The sequence below is a fragment of the Phaenicophaeus curvirostris genome, chromosome 4 (genome assembly GCF_032191515.1).
Source record: "Phaenicophaeus curvirostris isolate KB17595 chromosome 4, BPBGC_Pcur_1.0, whole genome shotgun sequence".
Classification (NCBI taxonomy): Eukaryota; Metazoa; Chordata; class Aves; order Cuculiformes; family Cuculidae; genus Phaenicophaeus; species Phaenicophaeus curvirostris.
In genome coordinates this window covers 21,534,227-21,557,472 of record NC_091395.1, presented here as the reverse complement: position 1 = coordinate 21,557,472, position 23,246 = coordinate 21,534,227, and the positions used below count along the sequence as shown (strand labels likewise).

At 41.6% G+C, this 23,246-nt stretch overlaps 1 protein-coding gene across 2 annotated transcripts in view; it reads left to right on the top strand.

Annotated features, from left to right (window-relative positions):
- The first annotated feature begins 6,457 nt into the window (after positions 1-6,457).
- The window catches only part of LOC138719894 (transmembrane protease serine 11E-like), a 41,605-nt gene continuing 24,816 nt past the window's right edge, over positions 6,458-23,246 (top strand). For both annotated transcript variants that reach the window (XM_069855470.1, XM_069855469.1), the window contains exons 1-3: positions 6,458-7,086; positions 15,322-15,443; positions 16,166-16,284. In XM_069855470.1, the coding sequence (XP_069711571.1) occupies positions 6,923-7,086; positions 15,322-15,443; positions 16,166-16,284 (405 nt within the window). In that variant the 5' untranslated portion in view covers positions 6,458-6,922. The remainder of the gene's footprint in view (positions 7,087-15,321; positions 15,444-16,165; positions 16,285-23,246) is intronic.

Sequence of the window (23,246 nt, the reverse complement as noted above, 5' to 3'; positions counted from 1 at the left end):
TACCTGTTAAAAGAGCACATCCCCATCCAGGCTTGGTCAGAATTTACCCACCTGGACAGAGGTTACCCAAATTTGTGTGCAGGCAAACAGGTCTTGTGTCAGCCACTAGAGGGTGAATTGTATTGTAGAAGAGTCTTAAGCTCTTCCCTGTTGTGGAGCTCTGTTCTGGAGGACAAGACACCATGACCATGTTGCCTTGAAAATGCAGAGGTGTTACAAGATCGTCTTGCAAAGTCTGAGGAGACGACAACCATTCAACGGCTTTGAGCAAGGAGCTGTGCAGGCTTTGCCTGCTTCTCTGCCACATCATACCCAGACTTTTGTCCTGTGGAAAAGTAGACTGGAAAGGCCCATTGTCAGATTTTGTTGGCCTCATAGGTGTATTTTCTAAGCCCATCAGCCTTCTTGCAAACAAGATGGCAATGAGCAGCAGTAATTTCGAGAATCTGATGGGATGGGAGATTTTCAGAGCTGCACAGCTGCTGTTTGCTTTGAGCTCCCATTTTGATAACTCCTGATAATTTTTGAAGTTGAAGACACTGGATTTCTTCTTGTCCCTTTCTTGTCAGGACACAGTACAAATTGCAGGATATTCTGAGCTAGAAGAGCAAGCTTTTGAGGAACAAAACATGCTGGAGTTGATGGACCCTGGTCTATAATACCTAACAGCAAAAAGGATGGTCTTGGGATTTGAGTTTTTGTGAGGGGGTAAAAAGGAATGCAACAGGTTTCTTGCAGTATTGCAGGACGTGCCAGATTGGCTATGGATGGGAAGGTGGCTATTCATTTGAAAGAACAGTTGCCCTTTTGTCGCATATTCCTGGATTGAGTGCAATAAAGGGAGTCTTAGAAACTGACTTCTTAAAGGACATAATTTTAACAAATGAATTTTTTAATTTTTTTATGGCATAGAGAAAACTACTGAGTTTGTGACAGAGCATGTGTTGTATATGTGACACTTAATTAAAGCATTTATGAGCATTCAGTAGCTGGTAACTATGCCAAAGGTATGTTCAACTGACTCAAGGATATGTTCAACTGAGGTGGTTGTATTTGGTTGAGGGAGTCATGTGGGTGGAGTTTCTGTCAAAGAGCATGAAGTGAAGAACTGAACAGAAGAATAACTGTCATGTATATATAATTGAACCAAGATACCTCTATAAAACATAGCTGTCAGTATTTCAGCTTGCCTTGGGCCCTTGACCCATTATTGCTGCAAAGAAAACTTTTAAAAACTCATCTGGTTAGAATAGTTCAGAAAAGTTTAGAGACAAATACAACAAATGTCAGTTAATCTGCTTTATTTTTGGGTAAAGTCTTATTTTTAATTGAACCCAGTCTTGAATGACACTTCCTTTGAAGAATATTTTGTTTGCCAGTCTTTGCTGGTGGCTTTTCCTCAGTTGTAAGGAAATTGTTTCTGGAAAGATGGAAAATTTTTGTGGGAAGTTGTTATCCAAAAATGCAATTATTTACTTTTATGTAAGGTTGGAGAGCTCCAAGGAATATAGGGCACGTTTCTGATTCACTTGGTTAGCTACTGAATTCCTTCCTCCCTCCAGTAAACCTGAAAGGTTGTGTTTACTATGTCATGTTTGTCCTCTTAACTTCTGTGCTTTCCATCTTCCAGTTGTGCCATTGAGAAGATCCTTCCTTGAGGAAGGATTTGTCGTCCGCCTAGCACCCAGATCCTGTTTTAACCACAGATTGTTCTTTGTAAGTCAATGCAAACAATGAGGTGCCTGCAATTGTCACACATCTCTGACCTTCCCCAGACTCTTGACATCACCTATAGCACACAGCCTGTGGAGTCATGACCCAGACAGTCTGGCACTGTTCTGCAGGCCAGCTGAGATAACCTGCGTACCAAAGGGAACTGTTACTGCAATCATTCCTTCTCCAGTGGACAGATCAGATGGAGGAAATGTACTAGGAAATAATGTCTCCCGTGCTAAAGGGTGGTGAGAAAATAAGAAAAAGCCTTTTTTTACTATGAGAGTGGTTGAACATTGAAACAGGTTGTCTGGAGAGGTTATGGAGTCTCCATTCTTGGAGATATGCAAAACCCACCTAGTTATGAGCCTCAGCATCCCGGTCTGGCTGCCTTTGCTTTGAGCAGTGTTTTTGGACTAGATCATCTCCTCCAGAGTTCCCTTCCTATGTCAGCAACTCTGTGATTTTTTTCTCCCAAAGTGCTTCGCAGCTTCAGGGAAAGGCACGTGGCTGTGGGTAAGTGGTGAGTGCTGCCTCAGATGACCTGACTGTCCCTGAACTGTTTCTGTGACAGGTGAATACACTGGCAGACAACCTAAAGATGACTGACATCAGGTTGCCTTCATGCTTGACCCTTCGATGCAATACCCAGGGCTGTTGTCCCCAACTTGTCTGGCACTGTTACCATTAATTGAGCATTCAATGAAAATAGCAGGGCACGGAAGGGAAAACAATCCGTTCTGTGCCACCAAGGTAGAGAGCAGGTTACCCAAGAGTGAACTCAGCCAGAAGGTAGGGAGGCAGCAAACCAAGTGGAACTTTCATTTGGTACTGAGCAGTCCTGCCTGAAGCACGCTGCATTTTTGTGTCAGAGTGATTCAGCTCCTGAACGGTGGCTGAAAGGACAGCCAGAGTTGAAATGGCTACAGGATGGAGGTCTTGGTCTTGATTTTCATTATGTCTAGTTTAGTCTATGAAGCTTTGAAGGCTCATGCAATATATGATAAATGAGGCGATGGCTCAAAAGAATCACATTCATGATCCTGTGTACAGCTGCAGAGCTGTGGCAGAAAGTATCTCAAAGAGCCAGACTCCAATTGGCTTCTACTATGCAAGTTAGCTGCTAACAAATAATACAAAATCAAGTCTAAGCTAGCCATTCTCTGGGGACAGAGAGATATACAAAAAGTCTTGTTTCGAGTGTGTTGTCTTCCGCAAAGATCTGTTTTAGTGTTCCCAGGAAGTCCCTCTAGTGCTTCTGATATGTGAAACAACGCTGCTGGGTTTTGTTTAATTTGAGCTGTGCAAGTGAAGGATTTGTTTTTATCTTCCTGTGCCTTATTTCTTTGTAGGCCTAGCTCAATTCATTTGAGGATCTCCTGTCTCTTTGGAGATGCTGTGCATCTTATCTGGGAGCCGAGGGTTCGTGCAGTGAATGTAGAAAGCAGCTTGTTAGCCTAGGCAACACCTGGAAGAAAATGCAAGCTGACCTGTTTCACTGTACCAAAGAGCAGCTCTGGCTGAGCAGCTGCAGAGGCCAGGGACCTGTGTGCTATCTTTTTTCCTGAAATGGGGAGACGGGCTATGAATTCTTTTTTAATTACTCTTGCAGTAGGGTACTTCTGTTGTCTCAGGGCGTTGTCAGTATTCTGGGATGGCTTATCTGGCTGGAACTCAGACGGGTGTAGCAGTTTCTGTTATAAGGGCCCGGAAAGACACACTAATTGGAAATGAACCAAGGCAGGATCTCGCATACATCAGAGCTCGAGGCCATTGCTTACAGCATCTGAAAGCCTCCGCATGCTCAGTATCTCAAAGCTGCATGGGCATGTAATAAAATTTGGCCCTGAGTTACTTTTCAAGGCTCAAGATAAAAGACCTGGCTTCTCTCCCAGCCCTGACATTGGATCTGAAGAACCATTCTGTCCTTTTAGTGAATTTTATTATTTTCTTTCTCTACTTATCAGTTATTAAAAGCCATGGCTGGGAATATCATGTGGCAAAGGAAAGGATGGGATAATAAACTGATGACATTGCTTTGTTAAAACAGTAGAGTTGTCTAGCATGTTCACAGCCGAAGTTAAAAAGTATGAAGAAATGCAGCTCATCTAGAGCTTCACCTGAATTTTGAAGGCCAAATGCATGATGCTTTTGTGTTTTTCAGGAGAGGAAGGCCTGAAGCCATAACTGTGTGTCAAGGTGTGCTGATGGAAAATGAGTGGAGTTGTCCTAAGGAAGGATTTCATCACAATGTACCAGTTTGTTTTTATTGTCTGCTCACAAAATCATGGAATAATTTAGATTACTCTGTAGAGGGGTGTACAGAGGTCATCCTGTCTAGCCCTCCGCACAAAGCAGATCTAATTAATTTGGGTTGTTTGAGGCCAAATTGAGTAACAGTACCTCTGTCAGTTCTGTTAAATATCACTGGCAAGATTCACTTCTCAGTTTTAAAGTAATGACTGACTGCTGTCTTTAATCTAAAATTAGTGGCATGGGTTGAGTAACTGGTAGCAATTACATAAAACATACTTGCCTGCGAATTCTGAAGTTGTTGTTGCTATGGTCTAGCCAATGGTCTTCTCTAAAGGCATTCTCCATCTCTACAGTCAGGGAGCCTAGGTAAGTATGCAAACATAAACCAAGGAAGCCTATTATTACCATTCTTAGGCAAGCAGTCTGTCTGACCGGCTGGGCTGACTTTGCAGGGTTAAATGGAGAGAATAGTCATTATATCTTTTTACAGTTAAATTCACTAAATCCTGTGCATCCATATTCTCAGATTTCTACCCCATGTTGATAACTAGTTTCTGTACTGCTTCCCTAGTATTATCCGAAAAGTTTAGTAACTGCCTTAGCCTACTGAACAACTCTGCAATAACAAACACTTTGCAACTTGCTAATTTATTGTGAGGAAAATTGTTCCTTGGTGATTGTCTTTTCTTGACCCATCTGTACCATTGTTCCTGGGGGGCAGGAATGTGTAAATTGGTTTTGCATAATCTAACACAGGCAAGTGTATTTCCTTATATTCCACTGTTTTCCATGACAGATGATATTAATGGTTATTTAATGTGAAAGCAACCTACTTCAATTTTTACTGGGCAGATTGTAGAAAATTCTTGACTGTAAGGAAATCAGATCATGCGTTTGGAATATCTCTGTTGTTCATGCTCTGGAGTAATAACAGGAAGATCTGTCCTAGTGTGCTCTGAAAGTTGCCAGAATTTCATTCATCTGTTGTCTAAGATGTTTCCTCTAGAACTACTTCCTGAGACCCTTTTCAACCTGGCATTAGTTCCTAACAAATGCTCTATGTCTCCATGAAATCTTGTTGCAGAGCCCAAGGTCTCAAGTAACTTTTCTCTCAAACTCTAGCTGTTTGCTAAAATGTGCTTCTGCTGGAACATGTTTTTACGTGACCCAGGTGGGCAGAGCTGGCCTTTGAACTTCTGGGTGCATCAGGGAAAATTCTGTGCATCTTACATTTCCAAAGCCACCTTTTCCCAGTGTGCTTTGCCTTGGTACTCTGGGTACCCAATTAGTAGTCTATACAAACTAATGAAGAAATTAATCCCACTAACAATGCTGCTGACTTTCATCTCTCTAGGCAGACCACTATGCACAGCCTCAGCCTGACCATTCTGGGCATAATTTGCTATGCACTTCTTTATATCCCAAATTTAGTTAAGCTTTTTCTATTCTAGGAGTGTGTTTTGTAAGGATGACAGATTTTGTGATCAATTTTAAATTGTAAACAATGTTTTAAAAAGAAAATTAAATTAATCCAAGGAATTCTAAGGTATTTTCTTGACTCTTGGACTGAATTAGTTTGGAATCTACCTCTAGCACACCATCCAGTGCCAGAGGACCTGTGTACTTGTTTCTGGGTGGAACAGGGATTTCCTTTATGCACAAACATTTTTGAGCTTTACTAATCATGAAAAAGGAAATAACAGGGCTGGCCATACAGAAAGGGAAGGGAATGCATAGGGAAGACTTGATAGGTAACTGGGTATTCAGTCACTAAACCCCCACATGCGGTAGGTAACTCCAACAATGCCCTCTCTACAAGGAGTTAGGAGAAGCCAAAAAACCAATTAATTTGCTCAAAGCAAAGGAAGAAATCAGTGTTAGAGAAAGGGGAGATGCTGTGAAGCAGTGCTTAGCTTTTACTACTGTCCAAAAAAATGGGCTGTCCAGACACTTGCTTCTCTAATTACACTGAAGTGCCTGTGAATGGGCATCTTCGGGGAAAATTGGAAAAGGATGAGGTACAATTAGCTGAAATTTTCACTTCCTCTTTTTCTTTTTTTTTTAAAACTCTGTTGCTGAGATTCTTTCTGGGAGATGATAACTGTTCCCATAAAAATGATTGTGGAGTCTTGAGACGTCATTGGAAAACCAAATTCTTCAAACTTTTTGGCACAAATCCAAACGCATCAAAGCCTAGAAACCAGAGGTTTAATTTCTGGTTCATTTTCCATTTTGATTTTGGATGTTCAAAGCAAGTACGGTTTTTCTCACTAGAGAATACCCATTTTTCCCCTTCCCAGCTGGCTCTGAAGAATCACATTTGCACTGGGAGAAGAGAATTCCAAGGAGATTGGTGGCCCTTTTCACAGAGTAAGCATTTTCCACAGGCGGGGTTAGGCCAGCCATTAAATGACTAACATGTAATTAAGAGGCTGGATACTTATAGTTGTCATGTCCCTGATGCCAAGAGAGTCCAGGACAGCTGTGGAGGAGTGAGCACCAAGGGAGATTAGGCTTGGCTGACCAAGCCATTTCTGTCTATACTTTTTGTGTTGGGTCTTTGTGTTGGCTACCTCAGGAGGCAAGTGATCTACCATTGCGGACAGTCTGGTGACTCTCCCACATGGGTTTTACAGTGAGTGTACGGTAGAAGGTGCTGCCACTCAGGAGAAGGCCTGCTGTAGGGATACAAGTTGGACAGAAAGGGAGTGCTGGAAAAGGGAAATCTCATGCACTTCCTGTTCTGCTGTGCTGAAGAACGAGTCTTCTTGCCTAGGCTGGTTTATCTGCTCTGTCCATCTCTGCTTGGGGAGTTCTTTGATGCGGAGCTGATCTGAAGGTTAGAGTCCTCTTATCAACTCCATGCTTACCTCTGTTTGTTTTCATTCTGAAGTTCGCTCCCTCATTTTGCAATAACCCACAGGGTGCTGGGTGTTGCGCCAGCTGTGCCTCAATGAAGGATCTTCATTCAACACCTTTATCTTCGCGTCACACCAGTCAATGCGACTCCTGCATTTTCCAGCAGCGTTCACTACCCAGTCCAGACTTTAGTCAAGCCTTCGTTGGTGGTCAGAAAGGCTACCAGAGCTACCGGGACCTACCATGGGATCTTCAAAAGTAGGTGACATGTTTTAACTTAGCAAGCCTCATTTGGAGGTGTAATGATGGTAATGGATACTGTCTGTGGGGAAGCTTTAGGACTTCAAGGACATTCATAGATCCAGATAAGAAATCCATGTGTTCTCTTCCCTGACTTTGGTCTTCGTTGCTCTACCTCTGCCCCTTTCATCCTTTTAGATCTAGGGTGCATCATGTATCTGTCTGAAATGTGCAGCCTGAAAAAGGGTGATAGACAGAGGGAAAGATGAACAGTAAGTTGTGGGCTGAAAGGGATGTTTTGGATGTTGTGGTCTGGATGGAAAGAATAATGTGGGGTTGCAATGAGAAATGCAGCAGGAAATCTTTCCCTAGCATGGCCAGGAGCACAAATATTTGCCTTCTGTTTAGAAAGATGATGTGATGGCTTAGGTTGACACTTACCTTTCCTCTCTGTGGTGGTTTTATCATGCCCTCAGCAGGCTTTTATTGAAGCAGTGCAGAATACAGGAAGATTTTTTGCATCAAAATCAAATGCTAGTAACATGATTTTGGGAAACAATGGGTTTTGGCTAGGTCTAGCTGCAATCTTATTTTCCCCGAAACCCTGCAGAAGATCCCACATAAATCAGTGACAACACCACAGCTACATAAGGAGAACACTATAGGTTTTGACCCTAGTACTTTTAAGGAAGAAGCCATGATTTCTAGGGAGCAACAAGGTATTTTGTATCTGAGAGTATTTTGTGCAGTCAGTGACACTGGATAATCCTTGGTTTTGTTTTACTGTAACAATATTTTAGACAGTGCTCTGAAGTTCAGAGTATTTTTACAAACATAAGTCTCCCAGCTGCAACACTACTCTACTCTGCTGTCTTGGGCCAGAGCAGGGACCTGGTCATAAACGTACAGTGAGCCTCCTAGAATTTATTGTTTCTGTCTAATGCTTTAGCTTCATATGGCAATAAGAGATTCTCAGTTTCCCTTGAGTTAGTTTTTTGTTGTTGCCTCAGTAATTGATGAAGCTTAGAAGTATGACATAAGAAATAAAATATGAAAAAATCTGCAATTTTGTGGGGTTATTTTTTTTTAAACATCCTAATAATTTGGCTGGATGGCTGAATTTTTATGTGTGATTGCTGAAGACTACAATATTAGTCTCCTCTCTGGCATTGCTTTGGGCATATGTATAGACTGCAAGATACTACTTATATTTTTCCATCTTCACTATTTTTTAAAGTTGGTCCTTTTTAATAATTCCTGTGCATACTAAAATAGAAATATTGTTTCTGGATTGACAAAATTTATTCTTTGTGCCCACTTAAGTGTTTTTCTCATAATTTTTTCATCAAAGTCAACATTTTAGTCAATGCAGTGTTGACTTTCCCAGAGAAGACTGAGTTCAGCTTTTGGTGCTGTGCTCCTTAGTGGTACCCTGCTCAATACCCAAAGATCCTCTGCCCTGTTTAATATTCATACCTTAAAAACAAAGTTTCTCTAAATGTCAGGTGAGGAAGAAATCTCCATCAGTCATGAATACCACTTTGTGTATGTTACATAAGGAGTGAAAACTAAATGAGAGTTCTCTACCTAGCAGAATTGAAAAGCCATTCCTTTTTCTACTTAGATGTAAATCTAGTTGTCATGTCTTGTTGATATCAACACCGATGTAAATAATTTTAATAACAGTGCCCTAAAGGGTAGTTAAAGAACATCTGAGTCCAGTTTCATTGCCTCCTAGTTAGGAAAAGATTTAGTTGTTTGAACAGTTGTTTAGATTATTATAAAGTCTAACGTATGTATGGAGAAACCTTTGTTGGAAAATAAAACATTTGCATATTTGAGAAGGCATGGAGGCTGCCTGGTCTTAATCAAAGACTCTGTGTAGCCTGTTAAATGTCCAGAGCGTGGAGCTGTAAGCCTTGCTGTTTGAGCTCAGTGTGATGAGATTTAGTCTCTTATCAGAGCAGTGTTTCTGTATTAGTTTTATCTGATTCCAAGATGCCTCTCTTCACATTTCAAGCCAAGTTGGAATGTGTTCTCCATAAAATCCTTCAGGAAGCGAAGCTGTTAAGGAAAAATGGGTGGAGTAGACAGCTTTGCTGGTCTTGTCCCTCTTCTGTTGTGTTGTGTCCTGCAGTCTGAGAAGCAAACACAGCGACCTACCCACAGCTTCCCTGTGAACAACTTGTGCCCTGGCAGGGTGAGGTACAGAGTAGCTGGTGTCGTATATGGCAGTCTAAAAGTGAATGTGTAGGTGGAAATGCAATGCCACTTGCACTAGTTTGTCATGCAGTAGGTGAGCAAAGTAAGTGTAAATTACAGACTGATGAGGTGTAGCAGGAAACAGATACCAGCCCTGGTGCAAGGACATTCATGTCCCATTGGCATTACTGGGAGTTAACCTTAATTATTCCAGGAGGTAGCTGAGGTTCCTGCATGGTATTGAACAGAAACCTATTCTGCTCAGTCTACCCCAGAGCAGATCCTGATTCCAGAAACCCTAGAGAAATACTCTTGATTCGGGTACACACCACACCTGATTTGACTTGTATGGATTTGGTACCATTTGCAATTCCTTGTGGCATTCATTCAATTTCTGACCATTTTAGACAGGAAAACCAGAATGAGAAAGGACCTCCTCCTCTGAACCTTAAAATCTAGTTGTCTTCACTAACTAAGGAAGCCCCAATGCAAACCCAGCATCTTTTCTGGCCTCTGCTGTTCATGTCAGAGAGTGTTGCAGAAGCGCCTCACTTTATTTTTTTTTTTCACAGATGTTGTTATGATTGTGCATTAGCTTTTAAAAATCAAGTCATTCTGCTTCCATCCCATACTCCTTCCACGTCTGTGTTTCTGGTTACACAGAGATCTTCATGCTGTCTGAAGCTGAGCTAACAGAAAGCTTGGAGTGGCTTAATTTGACATACTACTGCTACAAGACTACCTGAAAACTTCATGTGGTCTGTGGACAGATTTGGTGATAACAGGGGGGATAGATTTCTTACAGAAGTGAATTTAGGTATCTTCCGGTTTCTCTGCCACTGGAGAATTTCCCAGAGTTTCAGAGTCTCAGATGAAGGAACCTTTTCCAATTTCAGCAGCATTTCTCTCAGGAAGAAATTTGTCTATCTCTGTTCAGTGAAAATACATTGCTAGGTTACAGGATATCACTGTTTGTCTACCCAGCCTAGTAATACTTATTATATATCAAGTGTAAAATATGGAAAAACTTAGTATTCAGCCAGAACCATAATCTTCCAAACAACAGGCAAAGCTGTATACTTTGAGTCAGATTCTCAGTCGATATGAGCTGTCACAGATGCAGGCAAACTATCACAATGTCAGAAGAGCTGTTTTATCAGACTGGTGGAACTCTTCAGGTGTGACATAAGTATAGTTGTTTTACAGTGACATTTCAGGTACCAGTAAACAGATTTATTTCAGTAAACAGATAAAAACACCATCACCATCCTATTATGTCTGTATTTATATATGACAATTGTTGCTGAGGCTGATACAATGTTTTTTATGATTTTTCTTTTTCTCGAAGCACTTTAAGAAAGAAGTACTGTGCGTATTCTAAAATCGAGGAGAAAATTTTTCTGTCTAAGCATGCTGCTCTTACAGGATTAAAAACAAAGGACATTTAATAGCCCACAAGAGATCATCTCTAGGTGACTGGTTTGGGTTTGGCTGTTAGGCTGTCCTGTCAGCACCTTTCTTGAGCAGACACTGTCAGCGCACGCATGCCAAAATAGAGCCTGTATTGTCTTTCATGGTGCATGCTGACTTAGCTAGATGCTGTCTCTGGTATGAAGCTCACTGCAGGTAATGGAGGGGTACCCACGGGTGTCAGAGCATGCTTTCTGCCCTGGGAAGGCTTTTCCTCTGAAGCAGGCAGTTTGACTTGTAGAAGGTAGCTTTGATTCTGCTTCTTTGTAAAAAGTGAATCTAAATTCCGATAGGTAAGAGACTCGTATCTCTTTTGTAAATTAACAGTTTCAGGCTGCAGTGAGGCAAGTGCATACAAGATTTATTTAATGTGATGTTTACAATACATATATTGAATGGCACCCTTAAAATGTTAGGATATTAGGTAAGGTTTTCAATTTTTTTTTTGAGATGGACTTCTTTTCCCCTGGACATTCTCTGTTACTAAAAGTAAATAGACATAATTAGTGTGTCCTTATGTCTGCCTTGTAAAATGCATAGGAGGAGGGATCTCTCTGGCTCTGTGTTTATTGGTGTGAGCTTCTTGTTGAGGAAATGGTTTCTGAGGGCTTTTTTTTTTTGTGTGTTTATAATGAACGGGAACCCAAGAACAGAATGTAGGGCTCCGAATCACCTACCACCACTCAGGACATGTCTCAGTAGGTATTTCTACGAAAATGACAGCTGAATGCCAGTTAAAAAAGTTAAGATAGTGTTAAGAATCATTAGGAAACAAAGAGAGGACAATCAAACAAAATTGTTTTGTCAGAGTGGGCAATTTTATATCACTTTTTATTGTTTCTTTGTCAGCAAAAATTTCTCTCCTGTTCCTAATTGGACAAATCTTAATGTGGCATTTTGCAGTTTTCTGCCAGGAGGTGAAATCCAGACCCCGAGAGTCATATATCCAAGATTACTGCACAGGTGTGGTTGTCTGGGAAAAAGTAGAGTCTCTTGGATACAGGGAGGACCGTGTAGGCTGCCAGCCAGAAGGGATCTGGACAGAAAGCCCATTGATGTCAGTGGGAGTCTTTCAGCTGGTAGTTGATTCAGGTTTAAAATCTCTGTTTCTACAATGAAGGATTTCAGTGACCTTCTCATCTGGAGCAGTTTTAATCCTGCTGTGCATTTCTAGGTTACATGCCTTATTTGCTCTCCCTTATTGCTCTCTACAACTACCTGAAAGGAGGTTGTGGAGAGGAGGGAGCTGACCTCTTCTCCCAAGTGACAGGGGACAGGACAGAAGGAAATGGCCTCAAGCTCCGCCAAGGGAAGCTCAGGCTTGACATCAGGAAAAAAATTTTTCACGGAAAGGGTCATTGGGCACTGGAACAGGCTGCCCAGGGAGGTGGTTGAGTCACCTTCCCTGGAGGTGTTTAAAGGACGGGTTGATGAGGTGCTGAGGGGGGTGGTTTAGTGATTGATAGGAATGGTTGGACTCGATGATCCTGTGGGTCTTTTCCAACCTGGTGATTCTGTGATTCTGTGTGATTCTATACCCTTTCTGTTGAGCAGATAGTTCCTAAACATTTAGCAGGTACTGCTTAACTCTGGATCCAAGAAAACAAATTCCCACTGTTGAACTTTTATCAGCTCTCTGCAGAGTATCCAAGCTCTGAGTGATCAAGTGTATTGAAGCTTTTTCAGCTTTGGGAGTTACTGCTTATGTGTGTATTAAATCCCTGTAAGTACTGTCCAACTTTACACAATGGGAATTGTTGTCAGATTAAATAATTTATCTTTGAGTAGACAGAGCAAAGCAGCAATAAAGCTCGAAGTTAATGAGAATGGAAATGTATCTGCCTAGCAATCTTTGTGGGTTTGTCCCACAAATATCTTTGAAAACTTGGATGTGAGTTCCTCCTGATGTGTTCAGTCAGCACTTCTATTATTTTAAATGGGAAAGTATCCAGATGGTACAACCTAACTGAGGACTTTTCCTCAAAAGCACTTTTTGTTTCTAAAACCAATTATTGTTTTTAAAAGAAACTAGAGTGGAGATGTTGTTTAAAAGTAAGAGGGAAAGTTTGTTCAGAAAAAAAGGCAAGATTAAAAAGACATCCTAAGTCCCTAAACAGCTCCCTGTTAAGTGACTTTCTAATATGTATTTATCAAACAGATTCTTGTCTGAGGAAATTCAGTTTAAAGGCTGATACTGATTCTTCTCTGCACCACAGTGAAATAATGCTCTCAAATGGGTTTCATGAATTAAGTGAAAATCATGCTTATGACTAAAATTACACATGTGAATAACTGTTGTGAACTGGAGTTTCTGTTTCCTAAATGGTAGCATGGAACTTGGAAAGGAAGAAATAAAGAATAATGATTATAAAAAATGTTATTCTATGAACAAAAGAATATGGAAAAGTTTCTAATTATATAATACTCTATATTTAACGGTGTTCCAGCCATGTTACTTCTGGTCTGAAACCGTTGTTTCACTGATCTGATAGGCAGGTATTTCTTGCTGCGGTTTAGAGGTGGCATTCAGCCTTTCAAAATGGGCTTCTCAAACCCAACATTTTGGTTTGGGGCTATGCCAGGTTCATTATAGCTGAAAGACCTTCTGAGTGTTCCCCCCCCCATGCAGCTTAATCAAGACAACTGCTTCTTAAATGAGAACATTTACAAAAATGAGTTTAAGTAGGTTGTGTCAAGTTAAATTGGTTTTTTATTTGTCTTGTTGGCTTTTCTTACAACTTAGTCTCACATCAAGCATAGTAGAAACATTTGCAAAACATATAAGCCATGAAAAATACTACTAGCTGGAGTGGCGGGCGAAAAAAGACCAACAAACCCACATGACAAATTAAAGCTGAACTCAACAGTGACTATTTGGTTTCACCTAAGTGGTACTATTTAGAAATATTCTTCTCAATGAGGTGGTGTTCTGACTATTTATACTTGCAGATTTTCACTTTGACAGTTAAAGTTTTAAGACAACTTCCATACAATAGTCTCAGAAATAACTTTGGAGCTGCCCACCTCCAAATTCTTAATAGGACTGTTTAATTTCTGACTTGTTTGTTGGTTTTTTTTCTGCAATGGATTCACAAATCCACTTTGAAGCAAATCAGCTGAGATGAGAGATTAAAGAATAGTTGGTTCAGAGGATAGCAGAACTGAAGGAAACACTAGCTAGGAGATCCAGGACAAGTCAGAACAAATATAAGTGACAAATGAGTATTCCTATTTTCACTCAATCAAATGTCATGATATTTAGTTTGAGTCAGTTGTTTTCCAAGCCTAAGCAATAAGGTTGTAGTTGTAAGGCTTTATGATGAAATTAGAATGATATATGAGAACCTGATTCAACATTTCTGTACAGTGCATAGAGTGCCTGCTATGTCATTCCTGCATGCAGCTGCTGTGGTCACTTGAAATTATTTTCCACTTATTTTAATGTATTTAAACTTATGTCTCATGAGTTATGTGTTCCAGAATTGAACTATATGTACTTTGTTATGAATGTGGGGGCTCACTGAGATGCCCAGTACCCTCAGGAAAGGATCTTTGCAGCCTGGTTTCCTGGGGGAGGCTGATAGCGTGCATGTTCTTGAGTGAGGTAACTGGCTCTAGAATGAAGGATTCTGTCAAAAATGGTGGCTTCCTGTTCTGTATTGTGTAATGCTGATAACATCATAGAAAAACACCGTTAAGGATTTTTTGATGTCTTTGAGTTTATAGCCAAAGGCAGAATTTGCTTTAGGTAATCTTTCAGACAGTTTTTTGTCTAACTATAATACTGATCTACTGACTATTGACTTTTCTTGTGTTAATTTGGATTAGCACCTGTGTAGTTAAGAGTATGACAGAGAGAAGTATCTGGCGAGCCTTCCTATCCATGTTTCCTTGTCTACTCACCTGTCCCTGCCCTCCCCTGCCTTTCTGTCACTTCAGCAAATACTTCTCAGAGCAGTACTTGCCTTTTGCTTATAGATTTAGTCTAAGTGAAACAGGAAGCACAGGCTGGCCCTTCAAAACCTTTCTCTTTTTTTGCCAAGTCCAGCTTTGCAGGCTGCAATGGACTGAGCAGCTTGGATAATGTATAAATAAGCACATGGGATGCTTTTTACCAATTTTAATGCACAAAGCAGTTTTGGGTGCAACAGTGCCAGTGTGTCTGTGATAACTGATTTGTTTAATCAATTGAAAGCTGCCCATGGTGCTGTATGAGATTTCACCTATGTGAAAAATAAGTTTTATTCTTGCAAATTTCCAGTTGGGGGGTCACATAAGGAAGTACTCAATACAATTGCTATTTATTTTGGACTTAATAAAAATGCAAACCCTCAAACCCTGTCTGTGTTCCATGACTTCTAGCATATCCCAACATCTACTTCAAAATAGTCTTGAGTCTTAGTTTAATTTTCAAGGGTGTTGGGTAAGTATTCAATTAGTACTGCTGGAAAGGATCACCTGATGTTGTGGGCAAAGGCTTTAGCTTCATTTTTTGGGGGGGTGAGGAAGATGACCTATGTGGGAGTAGATAGAAAAGGAACTCTTATTCATCTTCTCTCTCTTGATATTTTTTTCCTCCAGAATTCGTCAGCCAACCATCAAAACAAGCCATCTTGAGCCCTGGAAAATTGCTCTAATTGTTATTGGATCAGCAGTGGCAGCAGCTATCACCATTGGCCTCCTAATTTATTTTCTGGCATATGGCAAGTTTTACATATTGCCTTACTGTTTCTATGTTCAGTGCATTTCCTTCATGCTTTTTGTGCCACACAATGCTGGGAGTTTGCCTTTCATTGGTTTGTCTAAAGCTCAATTGGGGAATAACCGCTGGCTCCTCTAGAACTCTCTTTCCTTCCTCACTTAGCATCTTCATAGACCTCTTGGGAATATTTCCTGCTCTGCAGGGTGGTTTAGGGCTGTGGTTTCAGTTGGCTTTCACTTTCTTTCACCCCTTTCACATCTTTCTCATAATCTACTTCTGTGATGAGGTCAACACATAAGTCTTCTGGTTTCCTTTACATGTGACAAACAGCCTTCTGCTCATCTCTGCCTGTGGTGTTTCTGTGTTCCCTTGTCCTGTTCATCAGCAGCTGCCTGCCAGGGCTCAGTGTCTAGTGGACATACTGGCCAGGAAGGAAGGTAGCTGATCAGCAAGATGCAGCTTGTGATCCTGTGTGAGCCAAAAGTGCTGTTGGTTGGCCACAAATGTAACCGTTGGCTTTTTGTCACTGCATGGCTTAGTTCACCTAACTCAACTGAGTTCTTGCTCCTGGGCTCCTAGCTTTTGGAAGCTGCATTTGAATGGGTTGGCTACAGGTGAAGGCTCATCCAGTTCCCGAGATGCCAGGTTATCAGTCAGCCCCAGGTGTTTCTACAAAGTTCGTTCATCTTGTTGCTTTGAGTGTTGCCTGTTTTTCCCTTACAGATGAGCAGCTGTTCTATTACAGTGGAAACATAAAAATTACCAACATCCGGTACAAGAATGAATTGTCCAGACAGTCCTCAGGAAGGTTTAGAGACCTGAGTGAGAGGGTTGAGAGACTGGTAAGTTTGAAACACTGTCCCTTTCCATAATTAAGGACTGTGTGAAAATAGAAGAGACGTTAGTGTGAAAACCACACTCTTTGACCACAGGTGTCTGGTGTGCCCTGAGCCTTCATGGTTAGCAGGCCTAGGAAATGAAAAGATGAGAGTCATGATCATACCTGCAAACCAAGCACTTGCCAGTCTGCTTGTTCTAGCACATCACCTCAGTCTGTCCCTGGTGGTGAAGTAGATAATGCCAATGCTTTCAGCTTCCTCCTATCCTCCAAACCATTTTTGTGTGTCCTTTCTTTCCCTGTCCTGAGCCTGTCTTTGTCATTTATGCCCTGCTGTCTCTAAGGAAAGAGTGCTTTTACACCCTCTTCTTTATGGGGTGGGGAACTCTACCTGTCGGGCTATTCTTGTGTGTTGAGAAAACAATACACAAGCCCTTTTCCTGTACCTTTGGTATGTTTTGTTGGGAAACCCTCCTACAAATAGCAGAGACTGCTGAGTGGCTCTTGGTCATACAGTAACTGCGGAAATAAATAGACACATTGCAATTTCCTTTCTTGTTTTCTCTTTGAGACACTTCACCACAGATTATAATTACAGAGTTCAGCTCTTTACAGCAATAAGCATGTGGTTGTGCTTGTATCTTTTAGTGTTTCATTCATCGGGGTCTGATGTGCATCTCTTACCTCCTGTTTAGCAATCTTGTGCAGATACTCAGTTAATAGGACAATCAATGCTTTGTTCCCCACTGTAATTTAGTTTAGGGTTGTGCCACTTGTCCACAACAAAAAGTAAGTTGTGGTGAACATTGTTCTGGAGAAGTGAGGTGCTATATGGAGATTTGTCAGTGCTAGCATTTCCTCACAGCTCCATTTTTGAGGGCCTCAGGTGTCTTAGTCAAGTTGTCTCCTCATCTGTATTTGTTTCCTTTCTGCCCTCGTCGCCTACTGGGGACCATACTATATTTCCCAAGATTTTACTTCTGGTTTATATTTGCAAGCATAGAGTCTTACATAAACTGCATTTACTTGGGTGCTACCAATTTACAACCATTACTTAATAACTGCAGGCTTTTAACCTTGTGATGTAGGACCTTGAAAAGGGAATGTTCTCCCTGACCAAGAAGATACTGTCGCTTGCTGAGATGGAAAGCAAGCAAGGACTGAGGAGAAGTCTGAGGAATAACACTTCACTGAATAAATTTGTATCCATTTCTTCCACTCCATTCCTTCTTCTTTTTTTTAATGTGGCTCCTTTGGCAAAGAAGCACTTACTTTAGCCAAGAAGTTCTTCCAGACAGTGTCCAATGCAGTCAAATTTCCTCTGAACGTTGCTATTAATTTAGATGCTTGAATGGAAGCCAATGCTTTAGAAACCCTGTCTTCTCTATGGGTGTTGAGCATTTCTGACAATAGTGACAGTAAATACCAGTGCTGGTTGAGCAGTGAGAACCATTATTTCAGACCTCTTTAATTGTACTTGATAAGTAACACCATGACAAACATAGAGAACTACGCTGCCTTTCCTTCCTTCCTGTGACTTTTCTTACGAGGTGTATTTAATTCAGCCATCAACTTCTACCTCCCTCTCTCAAAAGTGAGTTCTTTGCTGTTATTTTAGGTGATATAAAGGGCTTCTGCCATAAATTTCTACTTCTGTGGGTTTAGTTCCAAAGGTTCCATCTAACAAGGTTGTATGAGACTAAGAATTGTCCATAAATCCATTTAAAGTGACTCCATACACTAATGAATAACAGTATGTTCCTTGTAAGTCTGATTCTCTCCAAGAAAAACTCAGCTTGTGGTGATAAAAATCAAACAGTCTTTCCGGAGATAGAAATATCCCCTTGACTTCTTGACAGACAGCTGCCTCAGAACATCTGCATTTTTATTTTCAAGTTTTTCACACCATCTTTTTAATAAAGGAAAAGAGATTTGAGTTTTTTTTGGTCACATTTCCTGATTTGTCTGGATTTACCAAAATCTTTTGCAGTCTTACCCTGGTGGGTGTCAGATTTTTGAATATCCAAGCCTCCCCATCATCACAGTAGCAACTATACCTTAAGCTCGTGTTGTGAAACAGTGAGTCAATGCAGATAAATGCAATGTCTTTCACAATACTTGGTGCAAAGTGAACAGAAGTGAATCATCTCTGATAATCAGAAGCATTCAAATTACCTGAGTTAGTGCAACTCCCTGACAAGTACTCCCTTCTCTGATCCCTCCCTGATGAAGCCTCCTTCCTTTGTCCTCAGAACAACCTTGAAAGGAGCTCTTTTTTAGAGCGAATGTTTCACCAGGAAAAATGTTTTTGCTTCCATAGGGAAGTTGTTCCGTGCCTTCCTTGGGATTGGCAGCAAATACCTTGATGTTTGCTTTGGTTTCTAGAGTTGAGTAGTAACACCCATTGTCTGAACAACATGCCCAACTCTTATCTCATTGAAGGTGGGAGGGAATGCAGCAAGATCATGCCAGAGAGTTGATGAAGCTGGTGCACCAGTCAACATCTCAGGGCTGACTGGAAAGTCTGGAAAATGTCTTGTGGGGTGGAGCAGGGGGGACTGAGGAACAGATGACGAAAGGTCTTTGCTCCTTGCTTGGCTTCCTGCAAGCAGCTGCCAGGGTGATGCTGCTTTTGTGATGCCTTGAAAAAGCAGACCTGACTGAATGCCACTGTGGACTGAGATGTTCCAGCTCACCAGAGCTTCTTCCTTTTTATAACCAGACCTGTTGTTCTTCCCTCACCAAGCTAAAATGCATTGTGCCAGACCATCCCCTCTTGCACCGGATAAAAAGGGCATAGTCAAAGCCTTAACAAGAAGCCTCCATTTTATAGTGGGCTCACTGATACCTCACTGAGCTGCACAATTTTTACTCACTGGTTTTCTCCAACTCCTGCACTAGACTTGATTTTTTTTTTCTTCTCCCACAAAATGTATTCATTCTTTCAGATTTCCCAAGAATGCCTTGAAGCCCCTATCTGCCCTCTGACTAACAGCATCTCGAGAGACATTTCCAAGGCCCTGCTCTAAGCTTCACTTCTTCAGCCCTCTAGCATCTCTAAGTGTGGAGGGAGTTGAGACAGCCAGCTTTAGATAGTCTTGGGTGACTGGGATGATCCCAGTTGGCTACTCTGTGCAGCAGCACTAACTTCCCTGTGGGCAGGGAGGAGAGTGGAGGGGCGTTTAGTCCAGTGTGGAAAGTCATATTTGACCCCAAGGGAACAATGTGTGCATTCAGGAGAGCTTGAAACAAGTAAATCATCAAGCCCATCTTAATGAGAATTATCTCAGCTGAAGGCTGCCAAGTGTCTAGCTGTGAGACTGTAGAGGATACCACGCAGCCACAGTATGTGACCCCTTCAGTACATGACTGGTTGCACAATAGGAAGGGACACTAGCCTTTACCCTGCCCACCACTGACTTGCAACTATGCTTATCTGCATGTTTTACCACTACAGCTTTCTCATACTTTCTCCTAAATGTTGTGTTCTCCTAAATGTCCTCTTTGAGGACAGCCTACGTCACCCTTCTCCTTTCCCAGGCACCTCGTAACTCCCTATTTCCTTCTCCTCTGGCCAGAGCAGTTCCAAGGCCTCCTGTCAAGTTGCTTCTCCCTGTTCCAATCCATGCGTCTTCGTGGACTCTTGCGTTAGGCACTGTACTCTCCCCTGCTTCTAGGGTACCTGTGTGTGCTACCTCTGGGGCATACCTTGTCCGTTATCCCCTGCTCTCTCCTGCTCCCTTATGATGGTCAGCCAGGCCATGGATTGAGTGGATGGGTGCTCCTCAGGTATGAGTGTAGCACGTCTCCTTCCTTGGCTAACTGGGTGGCTAGGGAAGAGGTGAGGTGCTTGTTTTCTCTCTGTGAGTGCCTTGAGATGTGGAATGGACTGTCATCTCATCTGCAAGGTTCCTGGGCTCTCCCTCATCCTTCCACCATTTGAAACCAATACAGAAAAACTGGCTGGATGTGGACAGGGTTGCTGGGAATTGTATTAAGAGAATACCTTGGTATTTCCCCTGGAAAACTACTGCCTATCCTGATACTTCTATTGAAGTAATAGAATTTCATCAGGTAATTCTTGCCTCAGGACTCAATACTGTGTGTCAGGACATCTCTTTTAGAAACAGACATCTTGCTTCAATGACTTCAAGAGATAAGAGAATCTTCTATGTTCTTAAGTACAGATTTTTTAATGAGTACAGCTCTTGAAGTTTGTCGTGTCTGAGAGAATTGGTGTGAGTTTAATTTAGAAAGAGTGCATCTGCTGGATATTGAAGAGGCGCTTGTGATACCACAGGAAAATGTTGCAGAACAGTTCTGACTATTGTACCCATTCTTGGTCAGAGTAAGGACTCACTGGTGAATCTCTATACTGGAGCTGGTAAGGAAGGAGACAGTTTTCTCACTTGGGAGATGACAATGATCCTAGAGGTTGTTAACACATTCCTCTCACTATGAGGGAGGAGAGGCAGAGGGGCAGGCAGGTGCTGTGCCTCACCACCACCCCCTCCCCCAGCCCCAGTTCTTTGTGCTGCTCAAGTGAGTGAGGATCCCAAGTACTGTCAAATGAAGCATTTGATACTCTAGTTCTCTGCTGCTTTGCACTGTCTGCTGCTTCATGGCTCACAAATGGGGCTGGTTAGCTGAATTCAATACCTCAGCTTAGCTGCCCTCTGGGCTGCTACCGCAAAGGACACCAGTGGCAGGCAATGGGAGCTCACTCTGCCCTCTCTACATTCTCAGTGGTGCAGATTCTCAGCTGCTTCAGCACAATTCAGTTGTGACCAAAGCACCCCACAGTTTCACAGCCCTCCGACACTGATGTCTCCCTTGAGCAGGCAGGAAACTGAGTTGAAGAGTGTGGAAAGGCCAAATCCATAAACCCACTTCAGCACCTGAGAAGAGATCTCCAGAGATAAGAAAGAATTTTTCAAGTGCCTGTGGGGTAATCATCAAGAAAAGACCAACCTCGTTCCTTTGGCATGCTCAGATTTTATTCATCCAGAACACACTGCTTGTGCTTGTTCTCTCTTAACTCCCATGGAGGCACTTATTATTCCATGGAAAGCAGAACTTTAACACCTGATAACCCTGCTTAGGGGCCAGCTTAGCCTTCAACAGGATGCTTGTAACTGGAAGAGTCTCTGCTTAATACCTAGTGATAAGCTTGTAGTCCTCCCAATGCCAGGAAAATACCTTGTATCATTTGAGTTGTGAGCAGCTTACCACCACATCTGCTGGGCCAAAACCTGAAGTACTGGCTAAGGTTTCCATCTGAGCTGAACTCAAAGGAAGCCTAGCTGAAAAGACTAGCAGCAGTGAGTGAGTAGATGAGAGCACTGTTTTATGACATTTGGCCTTTTTATGATTAGGTGCAATCTTAAGTCTTCTTGGGTAGCATAAGTGTGTGTATGCGTATTTGGTGAGGGAGGGTGATGACATACAAATCACTTCAGAGCCAAGAGCTAGATGCAAAACTGGCTGAAACTGCACACAAGGTACATTTGTCACACTTTCCATGCAGGTGTTAAGGTAAAGCTTATAAGCATGCGGCTCATTTGATCAGTGCCTTGGGTCTGAAGGTCAGTTCAATAAGAGCAGATCCCCAAGGCAGCAGGTTTTTTAAACACTCCTTACGACTATTTGCTCTGGGAGACCAGACTGTGAGGACTAATTTAGAGGTGATAACTGAATGTGCCCCAAGAAAAGGGAATCTAACGTGACTCTTATTTATGGCAAGTGGAAAAGTACAGGTATCTACAAATATCATGTGGCTTCCTTTGCTGTATGTGTGCTGTTTCCCCCCACAAAATGCTTTTCTCCTCTCAGACCCTGAAACAAAAGAAAATTGAGGATAAATTGGACAGATCACAGAAAGTGAAAATGTGGTAGCTGCAGCAGCCAAATCTTTCCGAGGACTTTTCAGAGTCTTGCAGCACCCAGACCAAACTAAGTAAAAGAATGTTGCTTTTTGGAATAAGTTTCAAAAGAGATTTGTTAGTGTTTTCAAATACAGACCCCCAAATTTAAAATCTAAGTCCTTATTTAAACCCAAGCATTCCTAGGCAGCTTGTGTGCTCCCTCCAGGACTTGTTTCATAGTGACACAAGGTGAAAAGGATGGGACTTCTATTGAAAGTTTTTCTTGTCATTCACTGAAGGCAATTTTATTTAGTAGTACATTGATAGTACAAAAGCCAGAAAAATTAAGTTTTTTAGATGGAGTTTTTTAGAGACTTTTTAATAATACTCTGCCTTCTTTCTTGCCCTGCAAAATAATACTTTAAAATGAGAAAACCTCCTTTATCTATATATATAAAAAAGATCTTTAAGATTAGGGAGCATTTTGAGGGAAAAAAACTTAAAACAAGTTAGGGCATTTGACAACTTCTGCTTTAAAACTTTATATTAAGGGAATTGTTCTCGCAGATAGGAAGCATTGTCCTTGGACTAGCATGGTACAATAAGGGTGCCCTCTTTAGGTGACTGGCTTTAGAAAGAAAGCAGAAAGCATCTTTAAACGGTAGTTCAGCCAGCTGGGAAAACTGGCAAAGAAACAGTGGCCAAGATGAGAATGTGGTGACTTGTTTATTTAGCTCTGGAATTAGAGGTTGAGAACACACCGGACTGTCAGCATGTGTGTATATGCGCACACACACACACACACATATATATCCACACACATATACAGGTGTGGCTGTAAAGACATAGGTGAAATGCTGTACACTGAGAGAGAAAATAATTCACAAAAAGCACTTGCTTCTCACTTGGGACGCTTTCTTTTAGCTTTTCCTATTGAAATCAAAAGAAGAAAAAGACCGCTGGTGTAGGCATACACCGCATTTCTTGATTTAAGTTTTGTTTCTAGCTTTTCCTGTTTCTACAGATCACAGGAGCACAGGGAACTAAAATAAATATTGAAGAAAATATGAAGTATTTTTAAATGTTAGTGGGGCTGATGCAG